Source organism: Oncorhynchus kisutch, linkage group LG3, assembly GCF_002021735.2.
Source record: "Oncorhynchus kisutch isolate 150728-3 linkage group LG3, Okis_V2, whole genome shotgun sequence".
NCBI lineage: Eukaryota > Metazoa > Chordata > Actinopteri > Salmoniformes > Salmonidae > Oncorhynchus > Oncorhynchus kisutch.
Genome location: NC_034176.2, coordinates 40,440,336 through 40,461,509, shown reverse-complemented (window position 1 = coordinate 40,461,509; position 21,174 = coordinate 40,440,336). Strand labels below are relative to the sequence as shown.

The 21,174-nt window shown below is 40.9% G+C and overlaps 2 protein-coding genes across 3 annotated transcripts in view; both read left to right on the top strand.

Annotated features, from left to right (window-relative positions):
* Window positions 1-5,229: 5,229 nt before the first annotated feature.
* lsm1 (LSM1, U6 small nuclear RNA associated) lies at window positions 5,230-8,143 on the top strand. Its single transcript, XM_020474944.2, has 4 exons — window positions 5,230-5,462; window positions 5,700-5,768; window positions 6,013-6,128; window positions 6,464-8,143. Exons 1-4 carry the CDS (start codon window positions 5,417-5,419, stop codon window positions 6,632-6,634), a joined length of 402 nt encoding a protein of 133 aa, XP_020330533.1. The 5' UTR covers window positions 5,230-5,416; the 3' UTR covers window positions 6,635-8,143.
* A 4,152-nt stretch (window positions 8,144-12,295) lies between these two features.
* Window positions 12,296-21,174, top strand: part of LOC109882842 (G protein-coupled receptor kinase 5-like) — an 88,665-nt gene continuing 79,786 nt past the window's right edge. Inside the window, exon 1 of one of the 2 annotated variants that reach the window (XR_004205674.1) lies at window positions 12,296-12,763. Coding sequence is in view for 1 of the 2 variants with exons in the window: in XM_031806051.1 (XP_031661911.1) it covers window positions 12,712-12,763 (52 nt within the window). In the remaining variant the exon portion in view is untranslated. The remainder of the gene's footprint in view (window positions 12,764-21,174) is intronic. The other variant, XM_031806051.1, reaches the window with a different exon arrangement.

Sequence of the window (21,174 nt, the reverse complement as noted above, 5' to 3'; positions counted from 1 at the left end):
CCCACCCACATCCGTTCCACGCATGGAAAGGGGTAGGAGGCAAAGGAAAAACAAATAAGTGCTACCTGATATAACATGCATCTCACAAACACTACAAAATTGTATAAATAAGACGCTTTAAACAATTCCATAAAACCACAATGAGGACACAGCAAGTTATCATTAATCATCGGGTACATCTTACGAAAAACAGAGTAATCTTAAATAGGTACATAATTCACGTTCAAATTCACAACATAACATACATAGACATTTCATCATTAAGTCCTTTAGGAAATAATGTCTGTAGGGTGAAAATCCAAAAACATTATCTTTTGCTCAGAGTATTATTAATATCACCTCCCCTGTCTGATATCTTAACTTTCTCTATGCCACAAAATCTAAAGGTAGAAATTTCATGCTTTAGGTCATAAGCTTATTAAATATCAGTGATACTACCAAGAGCAGTGTGCGGTTTCGTTTTTCCTTCACCTTAAAGTTGGTTGCCAACTGCCATATAAAATCCACAGAAGAAGAATAACATTGCCTACAAGTGTGATCTGTGATTTCTGTTGGAGAAGCAGTTTTTGCGTATCTTTATACTGTACTGTCTTTGGTTAATATAGCAAGTAGCTTTTCATGATCAGTAAACATAAACACTACATAAAGAGAGACCCAATGCAGCAACACATGACAATACAACATGGTATCAACACAACATGACAACAACACTACATGGTAGCTGCACAAAACATGGTACAAACATTATTGGGCACAGACAACAGCACAAAGGGCAAGAAGGTAGAGACAACAATACATCACGCAAAGCAGCCACAACTGTCAGTAAGAGTGTCCATGATTGAGTCTTTGAATGAAGAGATTGAGATAAAACTGTCCAGTTTGAGTGTTTGTTGCAGCTCGTTCCAGTCGCTAGCTGCAGCGAACTGAAAAGAGGAGTAACCCAGGGATATGTGTGCTTTGGGGACCTTTAACAGAATGTGACTGGCAGAACGGGTGGTGTATGTGGAGGATGATGGCTACATTACACAACATGTTGGAAATCAGGAATCCAACAATGAGTGGTTTGGAAGGAATCAGTGGCTAACTGCAAGCATTACAAAGCAATCATTAGCCTGCTATTCAGTGGAGCGGCTGTGTGGTCCCAAATCGAAGGTTAAGGGTCTCTTTTCCTTGTTTAAAATGATAAACATTCAACATTGGTCATGCTGTCAATGAAGCATGATTTGTGTCGCGCTCAAAACAACTTAACTGCAAAATCTGACTTTAGTTTGTTCAAGACAACTGAGAATGACAGACTTTGATGACAAAATTTGCCCATGAAGGACAGCCGCGCCACTTTCCTGTTCAAGTAAGCACAGCACAAAAGGTGAGTCCAAAAATGTCTTGTATGCTGCTGCATAAATGTTGGGTAGTAAGCTGTTAGTAGCCCATGTGCATCACCCTAATAATTTGGTCTATTTTCACCTCTTAATTTTGCTGACTGTTCTGACTTGGTGGTGCACATGTAGCCTATAACCTGAGAAATGTTATCATAGAATATTGTAAGAGTTTTCATTGTCTGCATATATGCCCCCTTTATTTATCCTATGGTGCTGACTTGGTGTACAAGAAGAACGCTGTGAGAACGGCCCATGTTCTGAATTCTGTCGCTGTACATTTCAAAAGTGCTGAACAAATAGTTATGTTGACTACGTCCGTCCTAGCTCGCTCATTAATGTCTTTATCGAAATTACAGATTGCCGCTTATCCACTTGTCATCCACTTATGCCATAGTTTGTACATCTCAATTGTCAGTCGAAACCACATTTGTTTAAGCAAGTCAGCCATATCAGCTATGTTTTTTTAAAGGCAGTAAATGAGGCTGAATGCGCTGTTTTGCTGATAGCCAGGTGTAGCACTGGTATAGCACTGGTATAGTGCAATTATTATTATTATTGTTTAGTGTTCTGTTGTGTAGTGACTTTGCTGGCATGCATCCCACATGTTTTTTTGTGGTCCCACCAAGATTTACATGCTAAAATTGCCACTGTATACCACTATTTAATAATAAAAAGAATCCCCACCCCAATCCAAGTCTGCACTTTCAGCTGATTGTTTCCTTCCAAATCCGTTGCGGTGGCATACAGAGCCAAAATGTTAATAACTTGGTCAATGTCCAAATATTTATGGACCTGACTGTATGTGCGAGTGTGTATATACACACACACATACAGTACCAGTAAAAAAAAAAAGTTTGGGCACACCTACTCATTCAATGGTTTTTCTTTATTTGTACATTGTAGAATAATAGTGAAGACATCAAAACTATGAAATAACACATATGGAATCATGTAGAAACCAAAAAAGTGTTTAACAAATCAAAATATATTTTGTTATATTTGAGATTCTTCAAAGTAGCCACCCTTTGCCTTGATGACAGCTTTGCACACTCTTGGTATTCTCTCATCCAGCTTCATGAGGTAGTCATCTGGAATGCATTTGAATTAATAGGTGTGCCTTGTTCAAAGTTCATTTGTGGAATTTCTTTCCTTAATGCGTTTGAGCCAATGCCAAGAACAGCGCAAGTAAGCAAAGAGAAAAGGTAGTCCATTATTGCTTTAAGACATGAAGGTCAGTCAATCTGGAAAGTTTCAAAAACGTTTAAAGTTTCTTCAAGTGCAGTCTCTAAAACCATCAAGCGCTATGATGAAACTGGCTCTCATGAGGACCACCACAGGAAAGGAAGACCCAGAGTTACCACTGCTGCAGAGGATATGTTCTTTAGAGTTACCAGCCTCAAACATTGCAGCCCAAATAAATGCTTCACGGAGTTCAAGTAGCAGACACATCTCAACATCAACTGTTCAGAGGAGACTGTGTGAATCAGGCCCTCATGGTCGAATTGCTGCAAAGAAACCACTACTGAAGGACACCAATAAAAAGAAGAGATTTGCTTGGGCAAGAAATATGAGCAGTGGACATTAGACCAGTGGAAAGCTTTGATTTTTATTTCCAACCGCCGTGTCTTTGTAACACAGCGGTGGTTCCCACCGTGAAGCATGGAGGAGGTGCGGGGGTGCTTTGCTTGGACACTGTCTGTGACTTGTTTAGAATTCAAGGCACAGTTAACCAGCATGGCTACCACAGCATTATGCAGCGATATGCCATCCCATCTGGTTTGCGCTTAGTGGGACTATCATTTGTTTTTCAACAGGACAATGACCCAACACACCTCTAAGCTGTGTAAGGGCTATTTGACCAAGGAGAGTGATGGAGTGCTGCATCAGATGACCTGGCTTCCACAATCACCCAACCTCAATGCAATTGAGATGGTTTGGGATGAGTTGCACCACAGAGTGAGGGAAAAGCAGCCAACAAGTGCTCAGCATATCTGGGAACTCCTTCAAGACAGTTGGAAAAGCATTCTAGGTGAAGCTGGTTGAGAGTGCCAAGATTGTGCAAAGCTGTCATCAAGGCAAAGGGTGGCTACTTTGAAGAATGTAAAATATATTAACACTTTTTTCCCATATGTGTTATGTCATAGTTTTGATGTCTTCACTATTATTCTACAATGTAAAAATAGTACAAATAAAGAAAAACCCTTGAATGAGTAGGTGTGTCCAAACTTTTGACTGGTACTGTATGTGTGTGATGGAATGTATAGACATTATGGGTAGTATGTGGACAGAATACATAGTACATCTGAAGAATACATGTATAGAATTGTACATGTACAGCAATAGTTGAATAGAATGTACTTGACTAGAATACAGCATATACATATTAAATGAGTAACGCTGTGTGTAAAAATTATTAACGTGACCAGTGTTCCAGATCTATGTACATAGGGCAGCATCCTCTAAGGTTCAGGGATGAGTAATCAGGTGGTAGCCGGCTAGTGACAGTGACAGTTTTTTTCCACCGACACCACACATTGTTTGTCCCATGTCTTCCTGCACACTTCTCACATCTTGGAATCTCCCTCCTACACTCTACTGCAACATGACCATGAGCTTAGCATCAGAAACACTGTTGTGGGTTTGGCACAAAAGCTCTCACTGAATAATTGACACATCATATCATTACTTTATCAGGTAAAGACTCTGATTCAAAAGGACAGACGATGTCTTTTCAGTTTCACCATTTCACCAAGCGGCGGGCGTCATAGACACAGGAAATTTGTCTTAAAAATTAAAGGGCTGCTTATTTAAAGGTATTACATTATTAGAAACATGCAATGTCCTAAATCTAAATCCTTAGTTCCAAACTGCCTCTAGAAGCAACATCTGCACAAGAACTGTTAGTCGGGAGCGTCATGAAATTGGTTTCAATAGCCGAGCAGCCGCACATAAGCATAAGATCACCATGCACAATGCCAAGTGTCGGCTGGAGTGGTGTAAAGCTCGCCGTCATTGGACTCGGGAGCATTGGAAACTCGTTCTCTCGAGTGATGAATCACGCTTCACCATCTGGCAGTCCGACGGATGAATCTGGGTTTGGCAGATGCCAGGAGAATGCTACCTGCCCCAATGCATAATGCCAACTGTAAAGTTTGGTGGAGGAGGAATAATGGTCTGGGGCTGTTTTACATGGTTCGGGTTAGGCCCCTTAGTTCCTGTGAAGGGCAGTCTTAATGTATACAATGACACAATGACATTCTAGACGATTCTGTGCTTCCAACTTTGTGGCAACAGTTTGGGGAAGGCCCTTTCCTGTTTCAGCATGACAATGCCCCCGTGCACAAAGCAAGATCCGTACAGAAATGGTTTGTCGAGATTGGTATGGATGAATTTGACTGGCCTGCGCAGAGCCCTGACCTCAACCCCATCAAACTCCTTTGGGATGAATTGGAACGCTGACTGTGAGCCAGGCCTAATCGCCCAACATCAGTGTCCAACCTCACTAATGCTCTTGTGGCTGAATGGAAGCAAGTCTCCGCAGCAATGTTCCAACATCTAGTGGAAAGCCTTCCCAAAAGAGTGGAGACTATTATAGCAGTAAAGGGGGGACCAACTCCGTATTAATGCCCATGATTTTGGAATTAGATGTTAGATGAGCAGATGTCCACATACTTTTTGTCATGTAGTGTATCTATATTAGATCATCAGAATAAATAGAATGAAAAAAATTCCAATGTTCCTTGCTATTGGTGCTTAAAGGGTTTAATATTTGACAGGAAGTCTTTCCCCGAGCGTGCATTACTTCAAGTGTGCTTCCTGTAGAGAGAATACAGGTTGTTGGAACCTTTCTACTACTAAGTTGGGGACTTTTGTTATGAAAATATCGGAAATTCCGTGACCCGGAAGTGCTTTTTTAGTGTTGCTGAAGAGATGCTTATTAAGACTCTGATCTTATTTTGAACGATTCATGGCTTAATACATTTTATACACAGCGATTAGCTACAATTTAACCGCAGAGATAGCTACACACGATCACAATGAACTACATGCCAGGGACCGCGAGTCTCATTGATGACATAGACAGTAAGTAGGGATAGCGAATGTTAGGCTGAGTGACGGCAGCAGTGTGAGCAAGTCCGCACTGTTTCCAACCTTCGGAAAACAGTGATGATGATCATGATTATTAGATACAGTTACAGTTATATTGTAAACCCCTTCTTGTAACTATTTATTCTCCAAACTCAGTGTTGGGGACAACGATTGGATACTTTGTATCCGCTTGCTGTCGCTCTACTATAAACAGTCATTTTTCTCTTGCAGAAAAGCATCTTGTACTTCTTCGCGATGGAAGAACGCTAATTGGGTTTCTTAGAAGCATCGACCAGTTTGGTATGGCAAATAAACCACCTAACAAATTCTATAGTAGTTTAAACACACTAGTTCACTTGGCATACTAAGTTAGCTCTAGTTTAGATCCCCTATGGATATATTCCATACATTGAGATGGAATTGAGTTTACTAAAATACCTACTACGTAAGCCTTGAAATAATGTGACCTATTCACAAGTAGCTACATTCAGGCAATCAAAGGGAAAATTATATCAACTGCACCATCTCTTAACCTCTCTTTCAGCCAACCTAGTTTTCCATCAAACAGTTGAGCGCATCCATGTGGGCAAGAAGTTTGGGGACATCCCCAGAGGAATCTTCATTGTGAGAGGAGAGAACGTTGTTTTGCTTGGTGAAATAGTAAGTATTCATCCATGCCACCCTCTTGTTCTTTATCAATGATTATTTAGCCTTCCTCGTACAGTATGCCTACACATAGAAATGTGTTTGTGTTAAAGTAGCCTGTTGATTAGGCCAGTTAATTGAGTCTATAGCAGTTTTCCAATATGCTCACATGATTCATTTTGCCTGAAACTTTAGTTGTCACCTCAGTTGCGTGGTTCACACACTGATCACACAGTTGATGATAATCAGTTGCTGGGGTTTACATGTGTGTGCCACTGCGATTGTTCTCCAGTAGGACATGTGTGACATGTAGGTTTACAGTATGTTTAATATGGTGTTTCCCTCTTTAGGACATGGATAAGCCGTGTGACACAGTCTTGCAGCAGGTTTCTATAGAGGAGATCCTAGAGGAGCAGCGATTGCAACAGCAAGCCAAGCAGGAGACAGAGAAAGCCAAGGTGACCGCACTGAAGGACAGAGGCCTATCCATCCCCAAGGCAGATAATCTTGATGAATACTGAAGGCACTTCTGTTCTATTTTCCTCTGTTATACTAGACTTCCCAGTTCTATGTTGAATACGGGATTATTTTGGCGATGGGGAGAAGAATGTGTGGTTTATAGAGGAAGCAGCATCACACTAAATACTGTACGGATTTCATTTTGATAATGGCTCATTGGTGCAAAAGCAAGCAATGATTTATGTGATGCATTTTTGTTAGATTTAATGACTGGCGTAATGCAGGAATTGAGGGTAGACCACACAAACGAAATTGTCTGGAAGACTACATTTCATGCGATTAATCAATTAAATATGATTTTCATACCACAAAACGTATAACTTGTCAATAGCACATAACGATGGGTTCTTTATGTTTGTGTAAACAGACTTAAACTCTAATGGTAAGATTTGTTTTCCAAGTGTTTATTTTAATACGGAGGTCCACTTTGTAGAAATTGTAACAGGACTCTTTACTTGCGTATGACAATGTAACACTGTTCTACTTCATCAAGCAATACAGTTTTGGTTCATTCCTCCAGGCAACCGCTTTAACACAGATTCTCTGGGTGATGTTTACTGTGGCACAGGTTGCCACGGAGCTATGACACTTCCTCACCAGTTGCGTTTCAATTAGCTCAGGAAGTGTTATGGTTCAGGTGCAAGCTGTGCCACAGTAAACCTCTTCAGCTGAGTCTGTGGTGAAACAGTGTACATACAGTAAGGGTCGTTTTTGTACTTGGAGTTGATATGAAAGTATACTGTTTAAGGTTCCCACAATCAAGGTTCAATTGACATTGTGTGGGACATTAGTGTGGGTCAAACGAAAACACCCTAATTGGTTGACAATAGAGCCACCCACAATGCAGGCCGTGGCTACAGGGTGCAGTTGGTGGCTAAAGGGTATGGGAATACTGAGACTTGAACATGGATGCAATCATATGACATACATCATTGTCCATTTTTGTCCGTCAAAAATACAACTCATCTCCACTTTTTTCAGATGTGTTCAGTCTAGTTGCATACTTAAAAAGATGGACAATTTGTGAATTTTTGGTCAGGAACTCTGTGTCATTTATCCGGTAACAGAAGACTCCTATTTAAAAAAGAATTGCGTCCATATGGAATTTTCAGACACAAAATTGTAATGTGGCCATGGCCTAATGCAACACACATTGAAAGTTGGTGATCAACGATGGCCACCGACTGCAGAAATCTGATCTGCTCGAACACGCCCAGTAGTTGAGTTCCTTTCAACTTTCAAGCATGTTGCACATTGACTGAATTTGGATCATATTTGGATCCCTTGTCTTCTTTCTGTGTTATTAGGCCTACTGATGTTTTAGTTTTTTTTTATACCATACTGCTCAATAGTTTCTCCTGTTATGAATAGAAGGAGAAAAGGGAGTGGAGGTAATACAAACACTCCCCCTAGTGTCCCAGGTGATGGTGCCAAATTCCCCAAATAACTAATAACTACACTGATCAAAAATATAAACACATGTAAAGTGTATTAAAGTGTATTTCTTTGAATTGTTCACAAATTTGTTTACATCCCTGTTTGTGAGCATTTCTCCTTTGCCAAGATGGCAAAGTGTTGGTCCCATGTTTCATGAGCTGAAATAAAGGATCCAAGAAATTGTCCATATGCACAAAAAGCGTATTTCTCTCAAATGTTGTGCACAAATTGGTTTATATCACTGTTTGTGGGCATTTCTCCTTTGCCAAGATAATCCATCCACCTAACAGGTGTGTCATATTAAGAAGCTGATTAAACAACATGCTCATTACACAGATGCACCTTGTTCTGTAAACAATAAAAGGCCATTCTAAAATGTGCAGTTTTGTCACAACATATTGCCACAGATGTCTCAAGTTTTGAGGGAGTGTGCAATTGGCATATTGACTACAGGAATTTACACCAGAGCTGTTGCCAAATAATTGAATGTCCATTTCACTACCATAAGCCACCAACAACATTGTTTTTGAGAATTTGGCAGTACGTCCAACCAGCATCACAACCACAGACCACGTGTAACCATGCCAGTCCAGGACCTTCACATCCAGCTTCTTCATCTGCAGGATTGTCTTAGACCAGCCACCGGGTCAGCTGATGAAACTAGGTTTGCACAACCCAAGAATTTATGCACAAATTGTCAGAAACTGTCTCAGGGAAGCTCATCTGCGTGCTTGTCGTCCTCACAAGGGTCTTGACCTGACTGCAGTTTGGCTTCGTAACTGACTTCAGTGGGCAAATTCTCACCTTGGATGGCCACTGGCACGCTGGAGAAGTGTGCTCTTCATGGATGAATCCGGTTTTCACTGTACTGGGCAGATGGCAGACATCATGTATAGTGTTGTGTGGGAGAGCGATTTGTGATGTGACGTTGTGAACAGACTGCCCCATGGTGGGGTTATGGTATGGGCTGGCACAAGCTACGGACAACGAACACAATTGCATTTTATGGATGGCAATTTGAATTCACAGCGATACCGTGACGAGATCCTGAGGCCCATTGTAGTGCCTTTCATCCGCCACCATCACCTCATGTTTCAGCATGATTATGCATGGACCTTTGTCTCAAGGATCTTTACACAATTCCCGGAAGCTGAAAATGTTCCAGTTCTTCAGTCATCTGCATACTCACCAGAAATCAAATCAAATTTTATTTGTCACATGCGCCGAATACAAGAGTTGTAGACTTTACCGTGAAATGCTTACTTAAAAGCCCTTAACCAACAATGCAGTTCAAGCAATGGAGTTAAGAAAATATTTACTAAATAAAATAAAGTAACACAAGAAATGTATTTAACAAAAACGAGGCTATACACAGGGGGTACCTGTACCGAGTCAATGTGCATGGGAAGCTTGGCCCCAGTGATGTACTGGGGGCACTACCCTCTGTAGCGCCTTACATACCAGATGGTGATGCAACCGGTCAGGATGCTCTCGATGGTGCAGCAGTAGAACTTTTTGAGGATCCATGCCAAATATTTTAATTCTCCTGAGGGGGAAAAGGTGTTGTCGTGCCCTCTTCACTACTGTCTTGGTGTGTTTGGGCCATGTTAGTTTGTCGGTGATGTGGACACCAAGGAACTTGAAATTCTCAATCCGCTCCACTTCAGCCCCATTGATGTAAATGGGGGCCTGTTCGGCCCTCATTTTCCTATAGTCCACGATCAGCTCCTTTGTCTTGCTCACTTTGAGGGAGAGGTTTTTGTCCTGGCACCACACTGCCAGGTCTTTGACCTCCTCCCTATAGGCTCTCATTGTTGTTGGCGATCAGACTTACCACTGTTGTGTTGTCAGCAAACTTAATGATGGTGTTGGAGTTGAGCTTGGCCTTGCACTCGTGGGTGAACAGTCCCAGGGTCCTTAGCTTAGTGATGAGCGTTGAGGGCACTATGGTGTTGAACGCTGAGCTGTAGTCAATGAACAACATTCTCACACAGGTGTTCCTTTTGTCCAGGTGGGAAAGGGCAGTGTGGAGTGCGATTGAGATTGCATCATCCGTGGATCTGTTGGGGCGGTATGCAAAATGGAGTGGATCTAGGGTTTCCGGCATGATAGTGTTGATGTGAGCCATGACCAGCCTTTCAAAGCACTTCAATGTCACTAATTGAGCATGTTTGGGATGCTCTGGATTGATGTGTACAACAGCGTGTTCCAGTTCCCTCCAATATCCAGCAACTTCGTACAACCATTGAAGAGGAGTGGGACAACATTCCACAGGCCACAATAAACAGCCTGATCAACTCTATGTTGCGCTGCATGAGGCAAATGGTGGTCACACCAGATACTAACTGTTTTTCTGATCTATGCATATCTGTATTCCCAGCAGTGGTGGTAAAAGTACTCAATCGTCATAAGATACCTTAATAGACAACAACTCAAGTAAAAGTGAAAGTCACCAAATAAAATAATACTTGAGTAAAAGACTAAAAGTATTTGGTTTTAAATATACTTAAGTATCAAAAGTAAATGGAATTGCTAAAATGTACTTAAGTATCAAAAGTAAAAGTGTAAATAATTTCAAGTTCCTTATATTAATCAAATCAGACTGCACAATTTTATTGTATTTTTATTGACATATAGCCAGGGGCACACTCCAACACTCAGACATAATTTACAAACAAAGCATGTGTGTTTAGTGAGTCCGTCAGATCAGAGGCCGTAGGGATGACCAGGGATGTTCTCTTGATAAGTGTGTGAATTGGACCATTTTTCTGTCAAAATGTAAGGAGTACTTTTGGGTGTCAGGGAAAATGTATGGAGTAAAAATTACATGATTTTCTTTAGGAATTTAATGAAGTAAAAGTTGGAAAATATATAAATAGTAATGTACAGATACCCCCCCAAAACGACTTAAGTAGTACTTTAAAGTATTTTTACACCACTGATTCCCAGTCATGTGAAATCCATAGATTAGGGCCTACTTAATTATTTCAATTGACTGATTTCCTTATATTAACTGTAACTCAGTAAAATCTTTGAAATTGTTGCATGTTGCATTTATATTTTTGTTCAGTGTATATAAACCTATTGTAGACAGGCAGAGCATCACCAGTGGTATAAATATTGGTATATAAATATATATATAATATATATATAAATACTGGTAGGTCTATGAGATCATACGATTTTGTATTTCATCATATTTTCATAATTATGTCAATTAAATAGAACTAGGTTAGGTTATCCAAACCATGTCATATGAAAAACAGCATATGACAGCCAGACACGGATACGCTATGGTCGTCACTAGCGTCTATACCAGAGAGGAAGAGGTGGAGAGGGAAAACTGGGCCCAAAATCTGTCTTCTCCAGCAGGTGACGTTTTTTTCCCTTCACTAATCAAGCGAGGAGTTTTTGTATGGAGGTCAATGAGAGAGTATTGAATTTGGTGAACAAAAAAATTGAATTGCTTATTTGCTACGTGTGGCTTATTTGGTCGAATATAAGTTTCGTTATGCTTAGGTTGTTATGAGTGTCCTGATATACGCAGAACATGTGACTTCCGGGCAACTTTGAGAAAAAAAAAACTTTATATCGGAGTTGTGCCTGTTGTTCACCCGATATCTGCCCTCTCATTGGCTAGAATGGTCCCACCTGATCTTGACTCCTCCCAACTGACTTCCATTTTTGAAAAAAAATATTTCCAATGTTTGAGCGGCCACTTGAGTATCTGGTCAATATAAAGGATAATACCTGTCTTTAACCACAAGTAATAAACCCTGCGCATTTCTTAAATGTATCTTTTTAAAATTGCAAACCTTATGCTTAACCTTAAATGAAGACAAAAAAGCACATTTTTGTTGCAAATTTGACTTTTGTGCCAGTGGAATCTGACTGTGGATATAGAAGTTAGTGGAAACCAATACTCTATTAACGTACATACGTCATGGGCCAATTCCGAATGGATGTGTGTGCAACGGGCGGTGGAATGGAATATTGGAACCAATTTGGTGGTTGAAGATTAGCGAACCCCTACTACAAATCACTCAATTTATATAGGCTGTGCATTTAGCCCCCCTGCCAAATGTAACCGAAATATTGACCAGACACACGCGGTAAACTGCTTGTAGCTTCGCCAAACGTGGGGGATATTGTTGGCCAAACCAAAAGAAAAAAACAAGCCCATTTTTTTTATTAAGCCTTTGCACCGAGAGGGGGAGCACCTTGATGTTCTAGTACACTTCACCAACTCCCCCCAGTGCTACTGTGCTGTGCTTCAGCCGCTGTTAGGAATGCGTTACTAAATGATGTAGGTCTTGCCGTGGTCTCGGGCTGTATTGATGGCTCAACCGTGATCTATCCTTTGATGGGATTCCGCGCCAAATTACGCACGAAACACAACGGTCTTCGGAATTGGAATGGAAATGCCCCCCCAACGCTGCATTCGGAGCCGACGATATGAACCATGCCTAGTTAATTTGACAAGGATTTCTCCTTTATCCAGTGTGTAGACCGTGAACGAGTTTGAAATGTATACATTTTATTCGGATTTGGAATAAAACGAAAAGCAATTCATCCGTGAAGAGCGAGGTGTTGCTGTCGATTTCTTTTTTTCATCTATTCAGCAAATATCTAAGAATTTTAGATGGAACTGGAGAATATTGTGGCCAATACGGTACTGCTAAAAGCAAGAGAAGGTAGGTCTTCAAATAGCCTAATACAATTACTGGACAATATTTACGCATAGAAGTGGTTTCGAATTCCATGTGGCGAATGCTACAGTGATGTAATCTACTTTGGCTGAGAACATGATATTTATACAGATGCTATGCTCTTCAATCGAACCTATAATATACATCATCACCATCATCAATATCAAACAGCATGTTTTATTGGTTAATTCTAGGCTTTTAAACCGTATATTATTTATCATTATCTCCATTGATTTCCATAGCCTTATTTCCAGGCCTAATATCAGTTTGACAGCTCTTACGTTACGGTGTGGGCAAAGGTCTCCAAATGCAACAAAACATCTAAATCAAATTGTTGACTGCGTGATTTATGATTAGACTATTGAGCAGCGATGAAACTGTAACCATTCAGCATTGCTAGAACTGGGGTCAAACTCTGATCTGATGATCATTTGCTTCAGTTGGCACATTTATGATGAAGAAATGACGTGATCTGAATCTAAGTTGCCATGGTGGTCTCCGTACAGCGAAATGCAGCCTGTTCCAATTCGCGACCCCAAACAACCCTGCGATTGGACACTTAGGTTCTGTCAATTTCATATTTACCGACTGTTTGCATCTGTGTTCAGCAGGTGGACAGTTTTAGAGTCGGGCTGCTTTGTTGTTGACATTCTTTGATCAAACACATACGCGTATACCTTCACTTTAGACTCGACCACTGATCGAACTGCTGAAATTAATGACACTGCCTTAGGTTACTAATGAGAATGTTTTGGCTCTTATCTCGTGTTAATGCTGCAAGCTTCCGTCTATCTGAATAAATATTACAGAAACTGACGAGGCTGTGTTGCTCTTACTCAGAGAAACACACCCACACACTGTTGTGCATGGTGTAATGTGGCTATGGGTTCTTTGGGCTGCATTGGGTCACAGACAGAGACTGATATTTGCAGTCAGTGTACCACTTCTGTACAAGGGTCCTTTGTTGTTTTGAAATGCTGGTTGAAACCATCTTATTACAGTGTAAAGAAACACCAGATCACAGATGATTCCAAAGAAAATCAGAGCATCAATCATAATCTCTATAGCACAGGTCAAGTATTTGGCAACCAGTCCTCAGGTGAACCAAGAAGATTAAAACCCAGTGGGGAACCGCGAGGCCTAAGGATGTGTGTGTGTGTGTGTGTATATATATATATATATATATATATATATATATATATATATATATATATATATTCTTCAAGGTAGCCACCATTTTCCTTGATGACAGCTTTGCACACTCTTGGCAGTCTCTCAACCAGCTTCACTGGGTAGTCACCTGGTATGCATTTCAATTAACAGGTGTGCCTTGTTAAACGTTAATTTGTGGAAATTCTTTCCTTCTTAATGAGTTTGAGCCAATCAGTTGTGTTGTGACAAGGTAGGGGTGGTATACAGAAGATAGCCCTATTTGGTGAAAGACCAAGTCCATATTATGGCAAGAACAGCTCAAATAAGCAAAGAGAAATAATAGTCCATCATTACTTTAAGACATGAAGGTAGGCAATGAGGAACATTTCAAGAACTTTGAAGGTTTCTTCAAGTGCAGTCACAAAAACCATCAAGCGCTATGTTGAAACTCTCTCATGAGGACCGCCACAGGAAAGGAAGACCCAGAGATACCTCTGCCGCAGAGGATAAATTCAGTAGAGTTACCAGAGTAGGTGAACGGATAATCTCCGCATGTGTGGTTCCCACCGTGAAACATGGAGGAAGAGGTGTGATGATGTTGGGGTGGTTTGCTGGTGACACTGTCAATGATGCATTTGGAATTCAAGGAATACGTAATCAGCAGCGCTACCACAGCATTCTGCAGCGATACGCCATACAATCTGGTTTGCGCTTAGTGAGGTACTGTATATATATATAATATTTATATTTTTAAATGTATATTTCATCTTTACAATAATTGTAATGATCTTCTGATTTAATCTCTTCAGTTTGTATTGGAAAGAGAAGGCTTAATACTAAAAAGAAAAAAATATATAATCAGGATTCTCTTTGGTGGTCTCTAGGTAGAAAAATCTAGCTAGCTCAGCAAGCCATTGGCTAGGCTTTCAGAAGTTGGACAGAAGGCCTCTGCCATTCAACTGTATTGGAGCAGAATTTGGTGTGACAGTGGAATGACCCAATCACATTTTGACTTACAATGGCAAAAAAACAGAAAAGTAATGTGTCTAGGCCAGAGCTCTCCAACCCTGTTCCTGGAGAGCTACCTTCCTGTAGGTTTACACTCCAACGGCAGATGTAATTTACCTGATTCAGTTTATAAACCAGCAAATTATTAGAATAAAATACGCTAGATTAGAGTTGGAGTGAAAACCTACAGGACGGTAGCTCTCCAGGAACAGGGTTGGAGAGACACGTAAACGACAGAGCACAAGAGAAAATAATCAGTGGAGGAAGCAGTAGTTTTCCCACGCTAATGCTAGTATCGTTAGCTAGCTTGTAGTGTGATAATGAAAATGCTAGCTTGTGTTGTAGTACTGTGACAATAGCGATGGCGGCAGCAGCAGCTGCTATCATCTTCAGGGTGGATGTTGTAGCTAATTTGTTAGCTACACCCTTTTCAAGATTCACTTTCAACCTTTGTTTACAAATTATCATCTGGTGAGTGGAACTGTTTTTTTTATGCAGCTCACCTGCTGTTAGGTATCCCTTTGTGAATAATGACTGTGAAACATTGTTCCATTTAAACTTTAGATCACTGGTTAGTGTGACGGAAATATATTTGCAATGGGAAGTAAAAGCTGGTTTGTTCATTTCATTTTATAAATGAAATGGTTGTGCTTTTGTATTGTTATGATTTAATGGGGCCTACTGGAGTGAATGGGCTGCTTATTCTTTATAATTATTTCATGCTCTGTGTGACTGCTGTTACCTGTCTATCAGCCGTGTCTATGTGTTTTACCAAAACTGTCTCTCCTTCAGCGCCATGGAGTGCACAGGTATTACGGTCACTGTCCTTTCAGCAACATAAACCTGTCACCTTCGATGTGACACTTGTTGTTGTCACCAGTAGCGATTTTAGCATGTAAATCTTGGTGGGGCAAAAAAACAAGTTGGATGCATGCCAGCAAAGCCACAACACTAAACAATACATTAATTGCACTATAATGGTGACAAACGGTGCCCACAAACTGTTAGGGCCTTCATAAAGCTGTACCAACAGCAGTCCCAACATCTTACCACTGCTACACCTGGCTATCAGTGGAGCCTTGTCTGGCACCGAAACAGCTCATTCAGCCTCATTTACTGCTTTAAAAAAAACAGCTGATATGGCTGACTTGATTAAACAAATGTGGTTTCTAATGACAGTTGCGATGTACAAACTATGGCATAAGGGGATGACAAGCGGATAAGTGGCAATCAATAATTTAGATTAAGACATTTATGAGCGAGCTAGGATGGATGTTAATCAGTATAACTATTTGTTTAGCATTTTTGAAATGTACAGTGACAGAATTCAGAACATGGGCCGTTCTTATAGTGTTCTTCCTTGTACACCAAGTCAGAACCTTAAGATAAATAAAGGGGGCATATAAGCAAAAAATTAAAGCTCTTACAATATTCAATGATTACAATTCTCTAAAACAGATTATAGGCTACAGTAGAACAATACGTGAAATTAAGAGGGGTAATTAAACCAAATTATTAGGGTGAGGCACATGGGCTACTAACATCTTACTATACAACATACACCTAGTATTACTTCCTTAGCTGCAGTATACATATCTCCCTGGCATTATTACATCATTTATGCAGCAGCATGCAATAACGTTACATTTTTGGACTCACCTTGTTGTGCTGTGTTCACTTGAACAGGAAGGTGGCGCGGCGGTCCTTTTGTGGGCAAATTTTGTCATCAAAGTCTGTCATTCTCTGGATTTATGGTGCTTTCAAAACAACTGGATTTACAATTCCAAATTGGATGACCGTTCAAAATGTATTTTCCCAGTCAGAGCTTGTTTATTCCCAACTTCCCAGTTAACTTGACTTGACTTCAGAGTTCAAGACTTCACAGTTCCGAGTTAACAGTTGTTTTGAGCGTGGTACAAATCATTCTTCATTGACATCATGGCCAATGTTGAATGTTTATCATTTCAAACTTGGAAAAGTGCCTCTTAATCCCAGATTTGGGACCACACAGCCACTGTCACTGAATCCTTCCAAACCACTCGTTGAATTTGCGATTTCCAATTTGTTGTGTAATTTGTTGCGTAATTTGTCCAATGGCCGATGAGCACCGATACATTTGATCTGTAATTTCTCTTCATTATTTATCTTAATTTGACAAGGATTAAAAAGGATTTGCCAGTAGATTGTCGACTTGATTCATGATGATGACTGCTAGCTAAGATTGTGAAAGTATGATTGACATGATCAGTCCGATCAAAGCTACTAAGCTATATAACGTGATTTGACGTCATTTTATCTGTGGCCAATGACCTTGAGTTTTCTTGGATGGGCACATCTAATGTAACATCCGAATGGCTAGAATTTTCAAGGTCTGCTCTTACACTTGGCAGTGACATAAAGTCCCCACGAGTGACAAAACACTGAGCCAATCACAGTGCAACGCTCTGTATTTTCTGCTGGCTTGCCCCACTACCACAGAAAGCACTGAGCTAGGTTGAAACACATGCATTTTGGAGCTGCCTTACTCAAGAAAACAAAAAAGAGACCATGTTTGTATGCAGCTTTATTAACTCAATGATATATCTTATTTTTTACATTGTTTGCAAATTGATATGTGACACATATTAATGCCACAATAACATATTAATGCCACAATAACATGCAAAACAGGCAAGCCCCCCCCCCCAAAAAAAAACAGGTGGGGCCCTGCCCTGAATGACGGGTTGTCACTATTGGTGATGGTGGTGTTATGCTACCATAGGTTGTGTAAACAGTGTGTTTTTTGTTTTGCTGGTCGCATTATTTTATGCTGGGTGTCACGTGTTGTGTCCATGCCGGTTCTATCTCTGTGTGTGTGGCAGCCTGAAGCACGGCCTGTTTGTTTCATAATGTCATTAAAAAGCATTGCTCCTCCTTCACTAGAACTAAAAGGGCCCGACTACAGAATATATAATATCGGACGCATCAAGTGATGCTATGTTTTCTGTTCTTGATCATTTTTGGGGGGGATACAAAGTATTAGAATATTTTTGGTCCCTCTGAATGCCTAGGTCCTATAGTCACGGTTCGCCGCTGTTCAAACCCATGGTATGACAACCCATGACATTCTTGTCGTCCCAGCTGCTCTATACCCGAGCCAGCATACGGGTTTGCAACTTGGCACAGTGTAACCATGGTCTGATACATCGCCGGCAGACGTGATCAACATAGATTTTCCCTGTGAAGAGCTGTGGTATAAGATATTGGTGAAGATGGCGCCATAACAACTGATCAACTGTTGAGCTTTCTTTCATAATTCTTTGCTGATTTCAGTGTGTTGTATATTGGATCCATTGAGTGCTTAGTTGTTTAGATTTGGCCTGGTAATGTTAGAGTTACTAGGGGCGTTATCTGACAGAGCACATAGTGTCAAGGGTTGTGTGAATGCCTGTTGGAGTCTGCGGTGTACAGGGACGCTCCTATCTGTGTGTGTACGCACGCTGGTTGAGAGGTCACAGACCAAGGACATAGCGAGAATGGGGAAGGGAGAACCATGTTTATTCCTGTTTATTTATGCAAGTATGTCTCAGCCAGAGCTGAGCGGAGAGACACGCATTCCCTGTCCAAATTCTCCCAGAGTAACAGAGACAACAGGAAGGCCTAGTTTACACTGCGCTTCCAGTGTTTACGCCAGTGTCCTCACACTTCCGAAATCACTGAAATAAAGTGAACCCTAGCCAAGCAGAGAAATAAAAAGCCATCAATATCCCCTTCCTTCTGCAACGCTGACCAGAGAGAAGGAGAGGCCCTCTTCCAGTACTTGGTAAATGCATCTCTCTGTTCTGCCTTCTTCCTTTTGAAGTAAGTAATCATCACTAATCTGACATGACTGGTTTGGTCTAAGCGTAAACTTTAGCCAATTCAGTTATGTTAGGTAAGTGATCACTCCAAAGAAGGATTTGTAAAAGGGGCCAGAGGATGGATTTGAACATATTCGGGCCTGCTGAAGAGGACTTTTGATGATGTCACAGTTGAGATTCCAGTAAGTCTATCTCACCTCCTCTCTCTCAAACACTAAGCAATAACGGAGTAGCGAGTAAGACCTGAGTGTTATTCAGAATCTGGAAAAGGCTAAACACACACAACAGTTACATTATTACACTGAGTATACCGATCATTACGAACACCTTCCTAATATTGTGTTGCACCCCCCCCACCCACCCTTTTGCCCTCAGAACAGACTCAATTCGTCTGGGCATGGACTCTACAAGGTGTCAAAAGCATTCCACAGGGAAGCTGGCCCATGTTGACTTCAATGCTTCCCATAGTTGTGTCATGTTGGCTGGATGTCCTTTGGGTGGTGGACCATTCTTGATACACATGGGGAAACTGTTGAGAGTGGAAAACAGCAGCGTTGCTGTTCTTGACTTAAACCGGTGCACTTACTACCATATGTCGTTCAAAGGCACTTAAATATTTTGTCTTGCCCAGTCACCCTCTGAATGGCACACACGCTCAATCCATGTCTTAATTGTCTCAAGGCTTAAAAATCCTTTAAATTGACTCCTCCCCTTCATCTAATTAAAGGTTAAATAAAAAAATCTAATCTATACTGATGTGTTTTGAGTACTCAGTGTATATCATGAATGTAGCCTAGTGTTAGCTGAAGTGAAAGGTTGCATGCAGTTTTGATGACAGATTGACTGCGTTGTGGTCATCCAATCTCCATCCTTTTCTCCCTGGTGTCCAGTAATTGTGTCTTTGTGGAGGATGCTGAGGGGATGATGCAGTGAAATCCAAATGTCCATTCAGCCATTTCACCTCTGCTGAGGATCACCTAACAGCTCCTATTACCAGTCACAGACCACAGCATTTCAGAGATGCTGACATGTTGAACATAGAAATGTTAAAGGTACAATCCATAAAAAATATTAAATGTACAATTCACAAGTTCTCTCTCTTCAAATGAAAACACAATGACTGCGCTTGTACTGTTCCGCTGCGTTTTTGCTTTTGCGCTTAAAGACCTTTCCCCTCAGTCCTCCAAAAAGGGTTAAGATAACAAAATGTTTTTACGTTGATCTTTTTAATAGTAGTTTGAACATTAGGAAAGCAGAAGTGTGTGTGAACCCAGTAGGTGTTTTACCTATGACTACCCTGAAAGGGTTATACACGGAGTGTACAAAACATTAGAAACACCTTTCTGATACTGAGTTGCACCCCCTTTTTGGCCTCCGAACATTCCTCAATTTATCAGGGCATGGACTCGACTAGGTGTCGAAAGCGTTCCATAGGGAAGCTAGCCCATATTTGACTACATTGTTTCCCACAGTTGTGTCAAGTTGGCTGGATGTCCTATGGGTGGTGGACCATTTTTGATACAGACGGGAAACTGTTGAGCTTGGAAACCCATCCCCGTTGCAGTTCTTGACACAAACCGATGCGCCTGGCTCCTACTCTGTATTGCAAACATACACAATCCATGTCTTAACTGTCTCAAGGCTTAATAATCCTTCTTTAACCTGTCTCCTCCCGTTCATCTACACAGATTGAAGTGGATTTAACAAGTGACATCACTAAGGGATCATAGCTTTCACCTGGATTCACCTGGTCAGTCTATGTCATGGAAAGAGCAGGTGTCCTTAATGTTTTGCACATTCAATGTATAACAGCGAGAACAGCAGTGTTTCTGTTAAAATACTAGGTGTCACGTTTACTTGATTTTAGGAAGCATTTCTTCAGAAATCCACTTCCTCTCTGTGCTGAGCTGTGGAAGGGAGGCATCTCCATTACAGAGGTGTGTGTGTGTGTCTCTCTTTAAGGAGTGTATGAATTCCTGTGTGTATGTAATTTGAGATAACAGATTAACATCCTTCAGTAGACCCTGAGTTTATTGTGTGTGTGTACGCGCTTCCCCATTCATAACTCTCACATTGGCAGCAGCCGTGGAACCGCAGCTTAAATGAACGCCAACAGCCGTTTTAAATGAAGGCCGGTAAAGGGAAAAGTTTGTTGTTGAATCCAGATGCTTTGTTGGTATTGCAGACTTGTAGCAACTGAACTGAAGCCTAGGTGCCAGCCTGAGATTTTTAGGTTCATGCCTAAACAACAAAACAGTCTAAGGACAGCATTGCCAATCCACTTCTTCTCTGTTTTCAGATAGATACTCCTGCCCTTGTAAGTGAGGAAGGTTAAACTAAGCTATGTTGAATGGATGACCTTTAACCTGAGGCAATTATGTCATGTTAAGCAGCTGC